This window comes from Falco rusticolus, chromosome 4, assembly GCF_015220075.1.
Source record: "Falco rusticolus isolate bFalRus1 chromosome 4, bFalRus1.pri, whole genome shotgun sequence".
NCBI lineage: Eukaryota > Metazoa > Chordata > Aves > Falconiformes > Falconidae > Falco > Falco rusticolus.
In genome coordinates this window covers 19,018,980-19,033,567 of record NC_051190.1, presented here as the reverse complement: position 1 = coordinate 19,033,567, position 14,588 = coordinate 19,018,980, and the positions used below count along the sequence as shown (strand labels likewise).

The window sequence follows — 14,588 nt, the reverse complement described above, 5'->3', positions numbered from 1 at the left end:
GCAGGTGGGGCTGGAGCAGGGATAGAGAGAGCTCTTTGCTTTGCTTTGCTTTGCTCCGCTCCATCCGAGCCTTGCCATTGCGAGCCTGACCCCGAAGGCAGAGATCTGCGTCGGCATGGGGTCAGCTGTGGGAAGGGCTCATGGTGGCAGTGGCCACCCTCCCGAGCTGCACAGGGCTTCGTGGCCAGCTTGAGCAGCAAGCAGGCATTTCTTGCGCGGCTACTTGTTCTGGGAATCTTCAAAAATTTCTGGCAGCCGATTTAATTGTGCAACCTCTCAGCTGCCAGAACGGATAGAATATGATCATATCACATGAAATGCATGCAGGGTCTGCTATAGCAACTGTATTTCAAAGAGACAACACATATGGTGACTGGTTCTTTTTGGAATAATATCTATAAGTTGATGATGTTTTATTCAAAAAGGCTGTAGCTTGAAAGGTTAGGGATGTTCTGATTGTTTAGTGTATGATTAAAGAAAGGCTTCTGTGTTTTTTTTGGCCTATTGAATCTAATTACTGGGAACTAAAATGATCATTTGATTGCACATTTACCTGGAATTATTCTTCTGCAGAGCCAGTCTTAATAATATATAATAATATGTTGCGCTTGTACTGTATAGCGCTTCTTGTCTGAGCAACTCGGAGTGCTTTACAAGTATTCATTAATTAAATAAGCCATACAACACCCCTGTTAAGTAGGTGAGTATTTGTTGCCCATCCCCTTAAGTCTTGTAGGCTTTATTTCTGCTGCCTCTGCCCACCCTTGAAGATGCTTTAACAGCTAAATAAGCTAATTCAATAAAAATAACATTTTTTTTTTAAACCATACTTGGCACTTTCTGCATAAAGGTTTCCTTTGTTGCATTGGATTAATTGGTAGGCTGTAGGGTCTCCTGGTTCTTGATGCTGAACTGATGGCGGAGTGGTTGCGTGGAGGGGAGCACAGATGTGTGCCTGCCCTGGTGCATGCCTGTGCCCAGCAGCTCCTCACACCCCTCACTGGGACATGGGCTGTTTCAGAGATGCTGTGGGTGCGCTGAGCTCCAACCAGCTTGAAATGCAAAATCTGATTCTACCTTCATTGCACCAAGCTCTGTTGGAAATCACATCCACCCTTACAGAGTTTTTCTGATCCAGTGGAGACTTGTTACTAAATTGAAAGGAGGGCTCGTTGCCAGAGCCTGGTAAGGTCTTTCCTCCCTGCTTGCCCTGGTGTGCTGGCCATCAGTGGTGGTTCTTCACCACCCCCCTCGGGCTGCTGAATGTCCCTTCAAAAGTCAAAAGATGGGTCTAGCCCATAAAATAACAAGGTTTTACTGGGAGGTGGCTGATGCGAGTTTGCAGCCTTTGGTGTCAAACCTTTCCTGGCAGTTCTGTGCTGAGATGAAACACTTTGCAACTTGGAGAAGCAAGTGAAACCTGAAGCGTATCTGACTCCTTAATTAAATAGGTATTAATTAAATCACTCAGAGAGCATACACAGTAGGAGTGGGGAAGGCTTTTTCCCTCCTTCCATGTAGGCATCTTGCAAAGGGACTATTTTTCTTGTTTTACATTAATGAAGTCTTCAGCCTTCCCACTTTTCCACCTACACATGTACTGAACGTCTCCAAGGAGACCAAGAAGGCCCGAGTCCGGTGCCGGTGAATCCTCCAGGAGCAGCGGGATCGGGCCTCGCCAGCAGAGCCTCGGCTGTGCCACAGCCTGTCTCGCAGGGATCATCCTTGCAGTCCCCTCGCTGGGGAGCCCGGAGGGAGCCAGGACAGGGATTTGCTCCGTGTCCTTCTTTCTCCCCTGTCTCATCTCTTGCTTTCTTTTCCCCACCTGATGGAGATACCGGGCCTCGCAGAGCGACTGGCTCCAGCATCCAGGGGTGCTTGTCCCTTGCTTTGCACAGAATTTTGTAATAATCCCCCACCACGTGATGCTCTGCTTGCACTTTCAGGATCATGGCTCTTGCCCCTCCATCCTGTAAGGCCTCACTGTTCACTGCTTTGCCCGGTCCGGTCCGAGTCCCTGCTGCTGCTCCGTCACAAGCTCTTGGTGATTGTGGCAGGGTGAGATGCTGTCCCTGCTCTTTCCTGCTTTCATTCCAGCTCCTCACAGCTTCCTCCACCTTCATCATGGTACTTCTGGGACTCGGCTTGGCTCTGCCTGCTGCTGGCTCTCCTCTTCCACCGTAGCCTTCCAGAAAGTTCCCTGACTTTCTCTGGCGTTCAGGACAGCAGATGGTGATATATGACCACCCTCTTCTGTAAACCTGACCTGAGCCACTGGAGGAGAGGAGCACAAAAGCCATTAGCGCATGAGCCTGCCTGGCAGCAAGGAGGACTATGGGCTGCTCCAGGCTGGGGTAAAAATAGCTGTGCGGTGCTGACCACCGCGATCCCTTTGGTTACTCAAGGTTCCCATCCTGGAGCTGAACACCAGCTGCTGCAGGGTTTTTGACTATGGTTCCCATAGTCAAAATAGGAAACGCAGCAGTGGGATATCGCCCCGTTGCGTGCAAGTGCTCAGTTGGGTTGTTTCACAGGACCCAACGCTTTCCTCGATGGAGGTCCTTCGGGAGTGGAGCAGTACCCGGTGACCAGGGGGTGCCTTGACCCCATGCCGTGTGTGTAGCTCCCCATGCCCTGCCTGCTGTAAACTCAACTTCCAAACCTCTTTCCACGCAGGCTCTCCAGGTGGCACGGCAGCTTCTACTGCAACAGCAGCAGCAGCAGCAACAGCAGCAGCAGCAGCAGCAACAAGTTGGTGGATTAAAGTCTCCGAAGAGGAATGACAAACAGCCAGCCCTGCAGGTAAGGGGAGCCTGTGCGCCTGCATGAGGGGCTGGGGCTTGTAAAAGCTGAATTAATGCGTCTTACTTGTGAAGGTTGGGACGGGACCTTCAGGAGCTTCCTTCCAGTGAAGTCCACAGAGCAGCTGTGGTTGGTGTGAGTGACATGAGGACTGGTGCTAGGTGCTCTTGAAAATCCCACCCATGGCTTGCTTACAAATCATAAGATCTGCTTTTATTAGTGTCTGGTAGGGTTGGATCATGGCAAAATGGAATAGCTTTTGTTATTGTGTCAGTGTGCATAGGAGATTTCCATTAACATTTCTGTTTGATTGCTCTTCCATTTGTAGTCTGTGTTCACTCAAACCGTTGATTTGCTGTGTCAAGGATATTGGGAAATACTAGGATATCATATCATCGGTGCGTTTTTTCCCCTTTTATTGTCTGCTGATTTATGGACATCTTCAGAAATAAAATCTAAATATTATCGGGCTTTGTGCTGTTATGAATTCAGGAAGCTAAAACCAATATAGCATTCCCAAACAGAAGATGTATGCACACATAGGTGGCTTTGGAGTACATTCTGTTAGTCTTGTGGGATAAATCACAGGAGTTAAAAACAAGAAAGACCTATTAGGTCATGGGTCACATTTTCTTCTTTTTTTTATTCCTTTTTTTTTTTTTTCTATTCTAGTGTTAGAAATCCCAAGTGGTGGTGGGACCACTGTTATTTTCCTTCAGATGGTTTTCCATAACAAAGCACATGCTCAGGAACTTTCCACTTTAATTCCATCCTCTTGCTCCAAGTAATACTGCTTGTATAAATACTGAGTCAGTCCCTTGCCTTGCCTCATGTTCACACTCCTCAAACATCTGAGATACTAACATGTACTTGCCAGTTTTGGCAAATTATATGTATCTAGTTCCTTATGTATTTTGGTATTTCGTAAACCGGCACTTCTAGACCCTTGACCACTTTGCTGGTTTGCAGCTGGTTATTGCTTTTATTATTGCTCTCTTTGCAATTGCAGCGTGCCACTGTATTTTGGATAATAAGTTACTGAACACAGCAGTTCAGCTGCAGTCGCACAAAGCCCTGTAGCTGGGACATTTATCTTATCTAGTTCTTCTATATCTGATGCTTCAGCCTCTGTAGCCCCAAATTCTTTCCGGGTTTTTTTTTTTCTTTTTTTTTTTTTTTTTTTCTGCTTGTTGTCATAGCACGTTGTCAAACTCATGTCTGTTTTGCTCTTTCTAATTTTTTTTTATTTTAGTTTGATATACTATCACCATGAGTTCCCTGACAGCATTGCTGCTTCTCTTGCCTTTTATATGTGCTTCAGATTATTTTCCTCCAAAAATACGGATCCTAGATTCTTTAAATATGTAGTAGAATATGGAAGGTAAAGCCAACATCACTAACGGCCTTGACGGTAAAGTGAGAGGACCTGATCCTGCGGTTCTTTACCCAAATAAAGCTGACGAGGACTTCAAGAGGAGTTGTGCTTGAGCGAGGAATAGCTATTAGCTGCAGCCCTTGGCCCAGCGTGGACAATTTCTGGCTTTTGTGTAGTGATTTCATCTTCAAAGCATTTTGCAAATACTAATCTCCAAAACATCCCCAGAAGGAAAGTCTGATAAGTAAGTAGCATTATCCCAGTTCTGGACTGGGAAACTGAGGGAAGCAGGTTAAGTGTCTTGCTTAGGATCACAGAGGGAACTGGGTTTAGAGGTGGGATTAAGATTCATGAGTTCCTGGCTCCCACCCCCGTGCTCAGGCTGCTGGACAACACCTCGCGCTTTATAGCTGAGCTATTATTCTTTTGGAAAGTATGAAGCATTTTGTCATTGGGCAAATATACGTTTTATTGGCAGCGCAGAGCACCATAATCCAAAGCGTTACATTAATGCTTTCAAAAATATTTTATTTGGTAAATCCATAGCTGATCCATATGCCTTTTAATAGACTCTTCCACTGGGGACATTTTTAATGAGAGATTGTGCTGGCTAGGTCCAGTGTCAGGTACTAAAAGAAGTGCTTTGTTGTGCAGATGTCTTAAGAATAGCTCCAGAGGATGAAATATGACTGTGTTGACCTTTCAGCTGTGAGCTTATTTGTCAGGATTCAAATAAGTTGAAAGGATCAAACCAAACAGTTTCCGTAGTCAGACTGGGAATTGTGTTGCAGAGGTCAACAGTGAAGGCCACATCGTGGATTCCATAACATAGCCAATTGTTGGTACGTATTAAAGTACTAGAGCAGCTCCGGCAGTCAGAGACACAATTAAAATTCTAATTTATTAATGTATACAGAGAGCTGGCCCAGCCTGTCACTCACTGATTCAAATGACTGCCCAGTTCTTTTTTTTTTTTTTTTTTTTCCTCCCCTCCTCACTCCTGGTGCTTCTGCAGTCTTAAACATACTGGAAGTCCTCTTGAATATAACAGACCCCGAGCACATCCCTGCAATGAAAATCTGTTGCTGAAAGGCAACGGTGGTGCTGGAAGTAGAATTTTTGAGTAAAACTGCACCCACACAAGCATCCCCCACCCCCCCTGAAGTCGGACAGTGCCACACTGACGAGGCAATGCCCGTTGCTGGCAGTACATAGAATAAATGTTGAGGATGGTGGAAATGTGCCTGTTTTTCGAAGCTTTGCTTAAATAATGAACCGAGTCATCTTTGCACTTCGTTTATAAATATAGATGTCTCATTCAGTAGCCACAGTGGTTAGCAGTTACCTGTTTTTTTCCTGACAAACAGACTTCATGTATGACAAGGATACCGGAGGCATTGCTGACATCTGCTGTGCTTGGCGAGGGCACTGGCGACGAGGTCCCAAACGCAAGCACTGGGGAGCTGTGTTTTCATGAAATGGGGCTGAAGGGATGCCGTTTGCCCGGTGTGCTAGTTTTCCTTGTTAAGATGCTCCGTGGCTTTGCCTGCCCGGGAACTGGAGGCTGGTGCGGTCCCGTGCGGGGCTGGAAGAGCTCCCTCCATCTCAGACTCAGCACTGCAATGCTGGCTGGCAGGCTTTGTCACATGAACCCTACTGCCACAGACAGAGGTGGAAAATTAATCTAGGATACGCAGTGTAGCTAATCTCTTACCACCTCGTGGATAATTTTCTATATTCCTTCTTTATTCACTGATCAAATAGCCGTGGTACTTCAACACATCCCAGCATCCTGTGGCCACAGTGCTTTCAGGAACGTTTACATGACACTGGGCTCCAGTGATCATCTTTGGGGTCTCTTGACCTTGATAACTCTACCTGGAGACCTGCTTTTAGCAAATTTTGAGATATTTAGTGTATAAGAACTTGGACACAGGGGTGGAGATGTGCTCTGCTGATAGCTGAAAAAAAAAAAAAAATCTCCAAATACACGATGACTCACATTTTGAGCCTATCTCACACTGCCGTGCTTTATATTTGGCAGTGACCTCCGGTTTCACAGCCTGATGACACAAACGAAAGAAAATTGAAAGTTAAGGAATGGATTTAGTAACCAGCAGTTGGGAAAAGAATATAAAAAATATTAGCCCCAGAAAAATTACTGGAAGTGAGAAAAGACTAAAGCATGTTTGATAATATATTTGCCATAGACATTGGATTTCCTTGAGTCTGTGAAACAAATAATTTAAACAGGCCAGGTATGCTTAGGATTTTGAAAATGTGCACATTTTTCCTGGCCAAGATAAATATATCTTTGTATTAATAGATATATTGATTAAAATTTGCAGCTTTAATTGCTGATGCTCTTAACGATTATTCATTTTGGTTCTTCAAGCATTTTAGTTGCTGGCAAGAGCACAGAGATTGGAAACAAATCAAGAGACACATTTTTCTCCCAAGAAAGTAAAAGTGCATGTGTGTTTTGGCAATACTAAAAATATAATTTTTTTTTTAAGGACGTAAATGTTGTGTGTTAGGTTGAGCTGAAAGTTGAATACCGGACTGAAAACAGATTTAGGGTGTCCCTAGTCAGTATCTCGCAACTGAAACCCATCTTGTGACTTTTTTATGTGATTGAGTGAGGTTTGTTGTATGATAGTTAACCTGCGTGTGTTTGGAGAGAAGAAATAATGAAATGACCAAGATGGAAACTTTTGTTTTCGGTTGACAAAACAGAAGATAAATCTTCCCTTTAAGTCACAGCCAAGAAAAGAATTTTGGGTTGGGCTTAAGTTTTCAGGGTGAGCCTGGGGGAGGCTGAGAGGACAGAGCTGTCCTCGCCTTTGCATACCGCTGCTTTTTAAAGCAGCCTTTTGGCTGGGCTTTTGTAGAATTTAATTTGCATGCTATATTATCTTCATAATTCTTTCCAGTATCTTGAGAAATAGAAGAGGGCAAGAGGAAAAAAATCAGTGTAGCTTGATGTTGGGGGCAATTATTACTGTTTTTTATGCAATTAGAAATCATTAGTTGGACAACGTAATAAACACTGAGAGGTGAAGGGAAGGATATTCTCTGTTTCGCTCGGAGCACACAAGTACCGGGTTACGTGGTCTCAGGTTTTACATGCAGTGTACCTTTTTTACATAGTGGTAAATTTAACAGTTAGTAGAGAAACTGTATCTCAGCAGATAATTTGGAAGGGGAAGTGAATTTGCAAGTGTGTTTATTCTATTTGTATGCATATGTCTCTGCTTCGCTCTTAAACACGGGAATTGATCTGAATTTGGCCTCAGTCAAGCCAACGGGAGTTTTGCCACCGATTCTAGTTGGGTGGGTTGAGATTTCACTTCTGCATGGCTGAAATAGCTTGCCTCTGAACATTTCCCTCAAAGCCTTCATTTTTTATTTTTGACTTTGGAAACGACACAGAGTTGAGTTTTGCTGGTTTCTACCAAAGGACCCATAGCTCTTTTATTTTTCATCCTAAAGCCCAGTTATAGGTGTTAGTCAGTTCTTGGAATATGCCTGTGGCATGCAGATACCATCCACCCCACAGGCAGAACAGAATCTGAGTCAAGCCCTCAAAATTACATGATCAGCTTGAAAATTTTGATACTAGGTTGTTTTTTTTTCAGCGAAACCTGTGAGCCTTTTTTTGCTGCCCTTTCATTATTTTTTTTTTTTTTTGGAAGCCTTTAGGCTTCAGTCTTTCCATCTCTTCAGACTGAGCAGAAAGGTGACAAACACAGTTGTTTGTCCTTGAAAAAAGGCTGTGATTTTCCTGCAGTTACACGATTCCAAAAAAACATGGCTCCTAGGAAAATACCACTATATTGGGAGAGCTGGCAGTGTGAGGTACTGTCAGCAGATATGATCGTTCTCCTTTTATAGTGGTGTAAAACCCAGCAGAGAGATACGAAGTGGCTCACCCAGGGTCAGAGCGCTTCGGTGGCACCGAGCTGCGCGGCTCCCACCAGGGTGTTTGGGAGTTTGGCATCTGCACCTTATAAAGAACTCAGTCCAGAGGGGGAAAACTGGAAGTAGAAGCCAGGATCCCTCACTTCCAGCCCTGTGTCCTGTTAGAGTGCCACGAGTGTAATTTTCTAGCGGGTTTTCTGCTTTGACATTAAGCGTGGAGAGAAGAGGGGTTTAAAAAAGGAGATTTCTGGCCAGGTTAGGAGCGAGGCCGTGGGGCTGGCGGTGCCCGAGTCCGACTGTGTGCTACCCACCTTGGGGAGGGGGAAAACAAATGAAACCTTCCTGACTGGTCAGAAATGTGTAAACTGCTGACAAAATGACACATGTAATTAAGAGTGCTCCTGCCATTTTACCTTGTGGTTTACACCTACAGTGTTGAAAAAAGAGAGTGACTCCCACCTCGCTAATTACCATTATCACTGAAATGGTAGGGTTTGAGTCATTAGTTCCATGTGCATTTAATTAGAGGAAGGCTGAAATTGGATTTAACTTATTACTTTTTCATGGATCACTTTCTTGTCATCACTTCAAATTGGATTGCAGCCCCAGGTAACTAATTATGAGCACCACAGGATCAAGAGTGAAAAAAAGGTAATTAGGAATAACACTGTTGGACCCTTGCTGGTAGTCCACTTGTGCTTGGGAAGAAATGAGAGCAGTATTTTGTAGTATTACAGATTAGGGAGTTAAAGGTATGCACTGCTGCTAGGAATCATGGGAGACTGCCCCCTCCTATAGCGGTTTATATGATGTACAGCTGGATTGAAGATGTTATAGCGACATGGTTCCACAATCAGCTCCTTAATACCGAGATTAAACTTGTAAAAGCAACAGATCGGTTGTAGGCATGAGGCATCTCAACAACCAGGTAGTCAGGGGTCCTTACGTATGTGGTTACACCAGTGCTGTCGAGGCGCTCTTCAGCCACAGGACGGAGCGGTTTAAGTACAGCAAGCTAGAATTGATAACAAAGTAATGAACATATTAATGATCTGAAAAGATCATTCATATCCGACAGGGAGATATATCAATCAGGAGAACAACGGTGAGGTTGATGATGTGTATGTCAGGAATTTAGCTCGCATTGCTACCGTGATAAAATCAGGACGTTGCTTCTCTTTTGTTTGCTGGAGAGGTTTCTTTTTGTTTTGCATTTTGTGGGGAAGGCTTGCTTGCTTGGTTTGTCCCCATCTTTTTTACTACTTTTTTTTTTTTTTTTTTTTGATCTTGTAGATACGATTGCCAAGTTCTGCTTTCTTCAGAAAATACTTTAAAACAAATTGTTTTATTTCCATGTGCAGAACAGAGTTCAGAACTGCAAGTAATCAATTTTATTGACACAGTCTGGAAAAAAATGTTGATGAGAGTTCAAGGATGTGAAAAGATTGAAATTTCAAAGTACCAAACACCAAGTGTAGGAAAATTTCAGAAACAGTTTCATTAAGCAAAGAAATCTATTGTGTAGGGATCTGTAAGAGAAAAATCTGCTCTAGGACCTAATGATATTACAGGGAGGTTGTGGTGGATGGTTTTTTTGCCTTTAGAAAAGTTTCTTAATTTCTCATCATAGTGAATCACAGTTCAAAGGCTAGCACAATTTCCTTAAGTTGTTTAAAATGGCTTTTAATGCTCTGTTAATGTAGGCAAATATTTGTGACTCAGTGTTGGGTAAGTGATGCTTGCTCATTATTTCCTGATGCAAGCAAAGTGTAGGAAATTATGTGAACACCACGCAGAGATGCTTAAATAGACTTAAGAGTAACAAAATTCAGTTACGGAAATTAAGTCTTTCTCATTTACTTGACATTACAAAATAAATCTAGAGATTAAAAGGTATTACCTTTAATACAGAAAAAGAGAATCTCCTTTAATACATCTCAAATTGATTTACAATTTTTATACATAATATTCATCTGTGGTTGAAAAGGGGGCAACCTAAGGTCGAGTGATGTAGTGTTTCCATTTTTCCATATGAGTCTTACTGTGTGTGATAAAAGCAAACTCCTTTATTTTGTCAGTCTGCAGGAATTTCTGATGAAGTGCAGGGGTCGCTTTTCTGTCAATTTGAGTAGGCAGCATTTTTGAACTACTGTTTCCCCCCCTCTCCCCTACAAACCGTGGCCCTGATCTGACACACGCGTGCACGCACACACTTAGAGTGCCGCAATCTGCAACTTATTAGTGCGCGGCGCTGGAGCCTGTCCAGTGGTTAGAAAATTTCCTGAAGCCTGGAATAACAGCAGTGGGTGCAAGTGCCATCGAACAGAAGTGACAATGAGGGGCAGTCCGGCCCGCCTGGCGAAACGCCCGGGCTGGAAAACCAGCTGAGATAGTCAAACGCAGGAAGATTGACGCGGTGCATCTGGGAAATGCTCAAAAAGTTGGGTTCTTGAAAAAATTACCTTCTGTGATCGTAAGACATCATCTGTTTTCCTACAGAGATTGTTTATAACAGGGTTTTCAAGCACTTGTCAAATAACCAGGAGTGAAGGAAACAGGCTAAAAATCTCTTACCGTTCAGATGAGTCCTGGTGTAGCTGGAAAAAAACAAACCCTCGTCACAGAGATCCGCAGCTTCCCAAGGCAGAGGGTGCCTGGGAGAAGGAGAAAGGGGAACTATTAGTCAAAAGCGCCACGGCGAGTACTTGTGGAGCGCGGGCTGTAGCTGGGGAAGGTGGCACGCTGGGGCGATGCGCACAGCGATGTCGTTATGGGAGTCGCGAGGTGAAGTCATACCTTGTGACTGTTTTCTGTGTTGCTTAGCTTTTGTTACTTAGCTGTGATATCATGGGCAAAATATTATAAACATATCATGGCTATAGCTTGCTTGTGTAACAAAAGATCAGGAACTTTTATTAAGTTTGTTTTCCTTGTCATATTGTAAAAATTTATTATGTGTACTGTGTATATTAGAAACAGATTTGGGTAATTCTGTCTAAATGAAGTCATCCCAGCTATTTCCAGACTGTCTGTTTTTGGTTGTGAATAATTTTCATACATCAGATGGTTGTCATATTTAGTAGCTCTCTACATTTTAAATAGGACGTACATATCCCATTTTGAACTTCCACACTTCAGCTGCCCCTCGTTTTTGAGGCTGGTTTGGTGCAAGAGAGTTTTGGAGCACTGCCCGGGGCAGGGCAGGCAGGGCAGGACCGCTGCTGGAGCAGCCCCTCGCCTTCCTGCATCAAAAAAACAGATTTTTAACAACTGCAGTAGTACTTGTGGCTTCCAGCAGCACGCGCTGGGGAAGAGCCTGCCAGATACCTATTTCAGCTTGTCCCTTTGTGTTCACACTTTGCAACAAATATGTTAAAAAAACACTAAAGAAAAAGTACTATGTATCAAAACCCTCCTCCCATAAATCGCTTCTCTCGAAGAATGCCTGCTTCTTTTTTTTTTTTCTTTTAACAGAAGTGTGAAAGAAGTTCATGTTTAAATGTTTAATGTTTCAATTTCAATCATATACACATCTACATAGCAGCTACGTTACTGTGATTTTTTATTTTTTTTTTTTTAAACCTCAAGGCAAAGTTTCTTTAGTCAGAGTGGGGAAGCTCTGGTGTTGCTCATGCACTGACCAAGAGGAGCATGCACCGGAGGAATCTGCAGTGATGATCACAGAGCAGAGTTTTGCCCTTAAACTGTCAACTTTGCCAGAAATACTTGAGTTACAGCAATTTGTTTAAAAAAATAAAGGGGGGGAAAAAAAAAAGGAGAGAAATAGAAGGCATTTTGATCTAGTTCGCCTGAGCGGAGGAGAGCAGCTGTTTGCCTCATGTGTTTAAATCTCTAGAGCTAATATTGAAGTTTCAGGGCAACAAGTGCAACATAACAGAATAAGTAGAAACTAAACCTAGAGAAACAATTGGAAATGCTGCTTGGATGTGGCTTTGGAGCTTGACAGTTTTACAGCTGTGTCGTCAGGTTGGCAAAATACTTTGTGGTGCGTGCAAAGAAAAGGCTGTTGCATTGCTGAAATGTTTTTATTTTCTTGATAAGTGTAATCTGCCTTTTATAAATTACTAATCTATTTAAGGTGTAACATTAATGGCGCGTAATCTCAAGTCTTCGAAAGCCTAGAAAATTAAAGTAGACTGAAGGCACAAGAAAGAAATGTACTTTGTGTCAGGATGAAGTTCGATGAAGCATGGAGAAGATGGAATAGATTATTAAATAAACTTTGAGCGGAGATGGAAAAGGCACTGAAATCTCTCATTTTGAAAGGAATTAGTTTACTTGATTATATGCAACTGTATCACACTCAGGAAAGTATAAGACAAATGAAAGCAAAACAAAATTTAATTGAGCTATTATTTTGCAGACTTTGGCTCTGTTTCAGACAGCCTAATCAAATTGCGCTTTGCTCAAATAACTAATGTTAAATGCAGTCTACCAACAGATGTTTAAACAGAGACTAATTGGAAAATCTACATCCTGGGTTTTAGTGTGTCTAGCTGAGAAAGTTTTGAAATTGCATTTTGAAGTGAGGCGGGGAGGTGACAGGAGGAGCTCAGCTAGCGATGGGCATCAGAGCGGTGCGAGGAGGCAGCAGTGCCCGTGCTAGAGCTGTCGAGGCCACCAATGCCACCGATGCCGTAGCTTGGTACTGTTTGCCCCTCAGAAAATTGTCCCACATCATGTTACATCATGGGAGTCGTGTTCCAGCTCCCTGGCTCATATCATCTGCCAGCGTGCACTGAGTAACTAATGCAGTGAAACTCATGGATTGAGGGTGTCGGACCTTTCATTAGCAAAACTCAATGCTTTCTTGCCTTTTGTTCTGTCACTTTGGCTTTTTTTTTAAGCAATACGGATTCAAATAACACCTTGATATGTTTTTAAGTTATTAACCTGTGACTTATCTCAACATTGAGCCTTTTACAACACATCTGTGCAGCCCCATGGACCTCTTGGATGGGTTGCAGCATGAGGTTAAACAGTTTGGGCACGGTTTGTTCTGGGTTTAAGCAAGCAACCATCCAGGAGTATGCTGCAGTGGAGGGGTCCCACTGAGATGGGTATAGCTTCCTACCTCTGATTTTTATTTCAAATCAGTTCTACACCGAAGTCACTCCAGTAGTACCAAGGTGATGAGTTGTGGTTTCCCAGCGGCAGTGATCAAGTCTGCTGCGATTTCTTGGGCACGCGTTTGGTTTTGTGCATTTTGCTGCTCTCGTGGCTTGTGTCCTGGGCTTTGAGCGGGGTCAGTACAGGTGCAGTGCACATTTCCACATTTGCTGTGGAAAATTTCTATCTTAAGGATTTCGTTGTTCCAGGGAATGGTGTTCTGCCATTCAGATAGCTTTTAGAAGAAGCTGTGGTTTTACCTATACAGTCATGAAGCAAAAGGCCAAAATCAGAAACACTTGTGAAAAAATTCCCATCTTTCGGGGGGTGGGTAGGCAGGGAATCAGTAGAATTGGTTTGGCTAACTCTTAATAGCCCGGATAAACACCCAAAGCAAACCTGTTGGGAGATGCCAACCACCAGCCTAGCCAGTTGGTTCGTAGCCACAGTGCAGGTTTAGTAATTTTAATCCTGTTGGGTTTGCCTGCAAGAATAGATGCATGAAGGCCTGTTTGTTGAAGATGGGTCACCATAGTCACTGGCCACATTGATAATTGATGACCCTTCCATGTCCATCCCAGCGTGAGCTCTGTTCGGGCCAAGGCAGCAACCTGTCACCCTGAGCTGGGTTCTAACCCATGCCTCCATGTGGTCTTCATGGGATGGCTGCTTCCAACTAAGAGTGAGATGCAGCTTGATGAGTGATGCGTGAGGTGTGTCAGAGAGACCCTTCTGGCTCTTGCAAAGATTTGTCCACTGTTGTCTCAGGGTAGTGGTTCCTCAAGTTACTGCTGGTGTTGAACAGGCTTAATTGCCAGCATGTACCAGGGAGTAGCCAATCTGAGTGTGAAAATAAATAAAAATAATGCACCTATATATATGTTGGGGTTTTTTTCAAATATACCAGTTGGAACCATACAAAAGACAAATTATATTTATGGCTTGTAAACATCAGGGCAGATATTTCAGGAGAACTGCAGACAGCTGTAATTTTTGAATGTGTACAAATTACTTGGGGAAAAAAAAGTAATTCCTCTGCCTACACAGCTGTATTCACAACCGTGGACCAGAATGCCTTTTGCATGATGCTCATGCCTGGTTCTATGGAACATAATAATGCTCAAATGAAGAAATTGTGATTTAAAAGTGAAGCCAGAATTAGTACTTGCTGTGAAAACCTGTATTACTGGCTGAGGTGTCGGCATGGGAATTGATAAACCACTTCAGGAAAGATGAGAACCAACCAAGACATTTGTTCGTACTCAGATTCGAGGTGAATGATCAAACTTCTGTAGTAGAGATGAACGTGCCTGTGTCTTCCTGAGATGCCACGTGCTGCCTACACAGTTCTACAGGGTGA

At 43.3% G+C, this 14,588-nt stretch overlaps 1 protein-coding gene across 11 annotated transcripts in view; it reads left to right on the top strand.

Moving 5' to 3' along the window:
- FOXP1 (forkhead box P1) overlaps positions 1 to 14,588 on the top strand; it is a 391,142-nt gene that overhangs the window by 274,325 nt on the left and 102,229 nt on the right. For all 11 annotated transcript variants that reach the window (XM_037384993.1, XM_037385002.1, XM_037384992.1 and 8 more), the window contains one exon: positions 2,677 to 2,802. In XM_037384993.1, the coding sequence (XP_037240890.1) occupies positions 2,677 to 2,802 (126 nt within the window). The remainder of the gene's footprint in view (positions 1 to 2,676; positions 2,803 to 14,588) is intronic.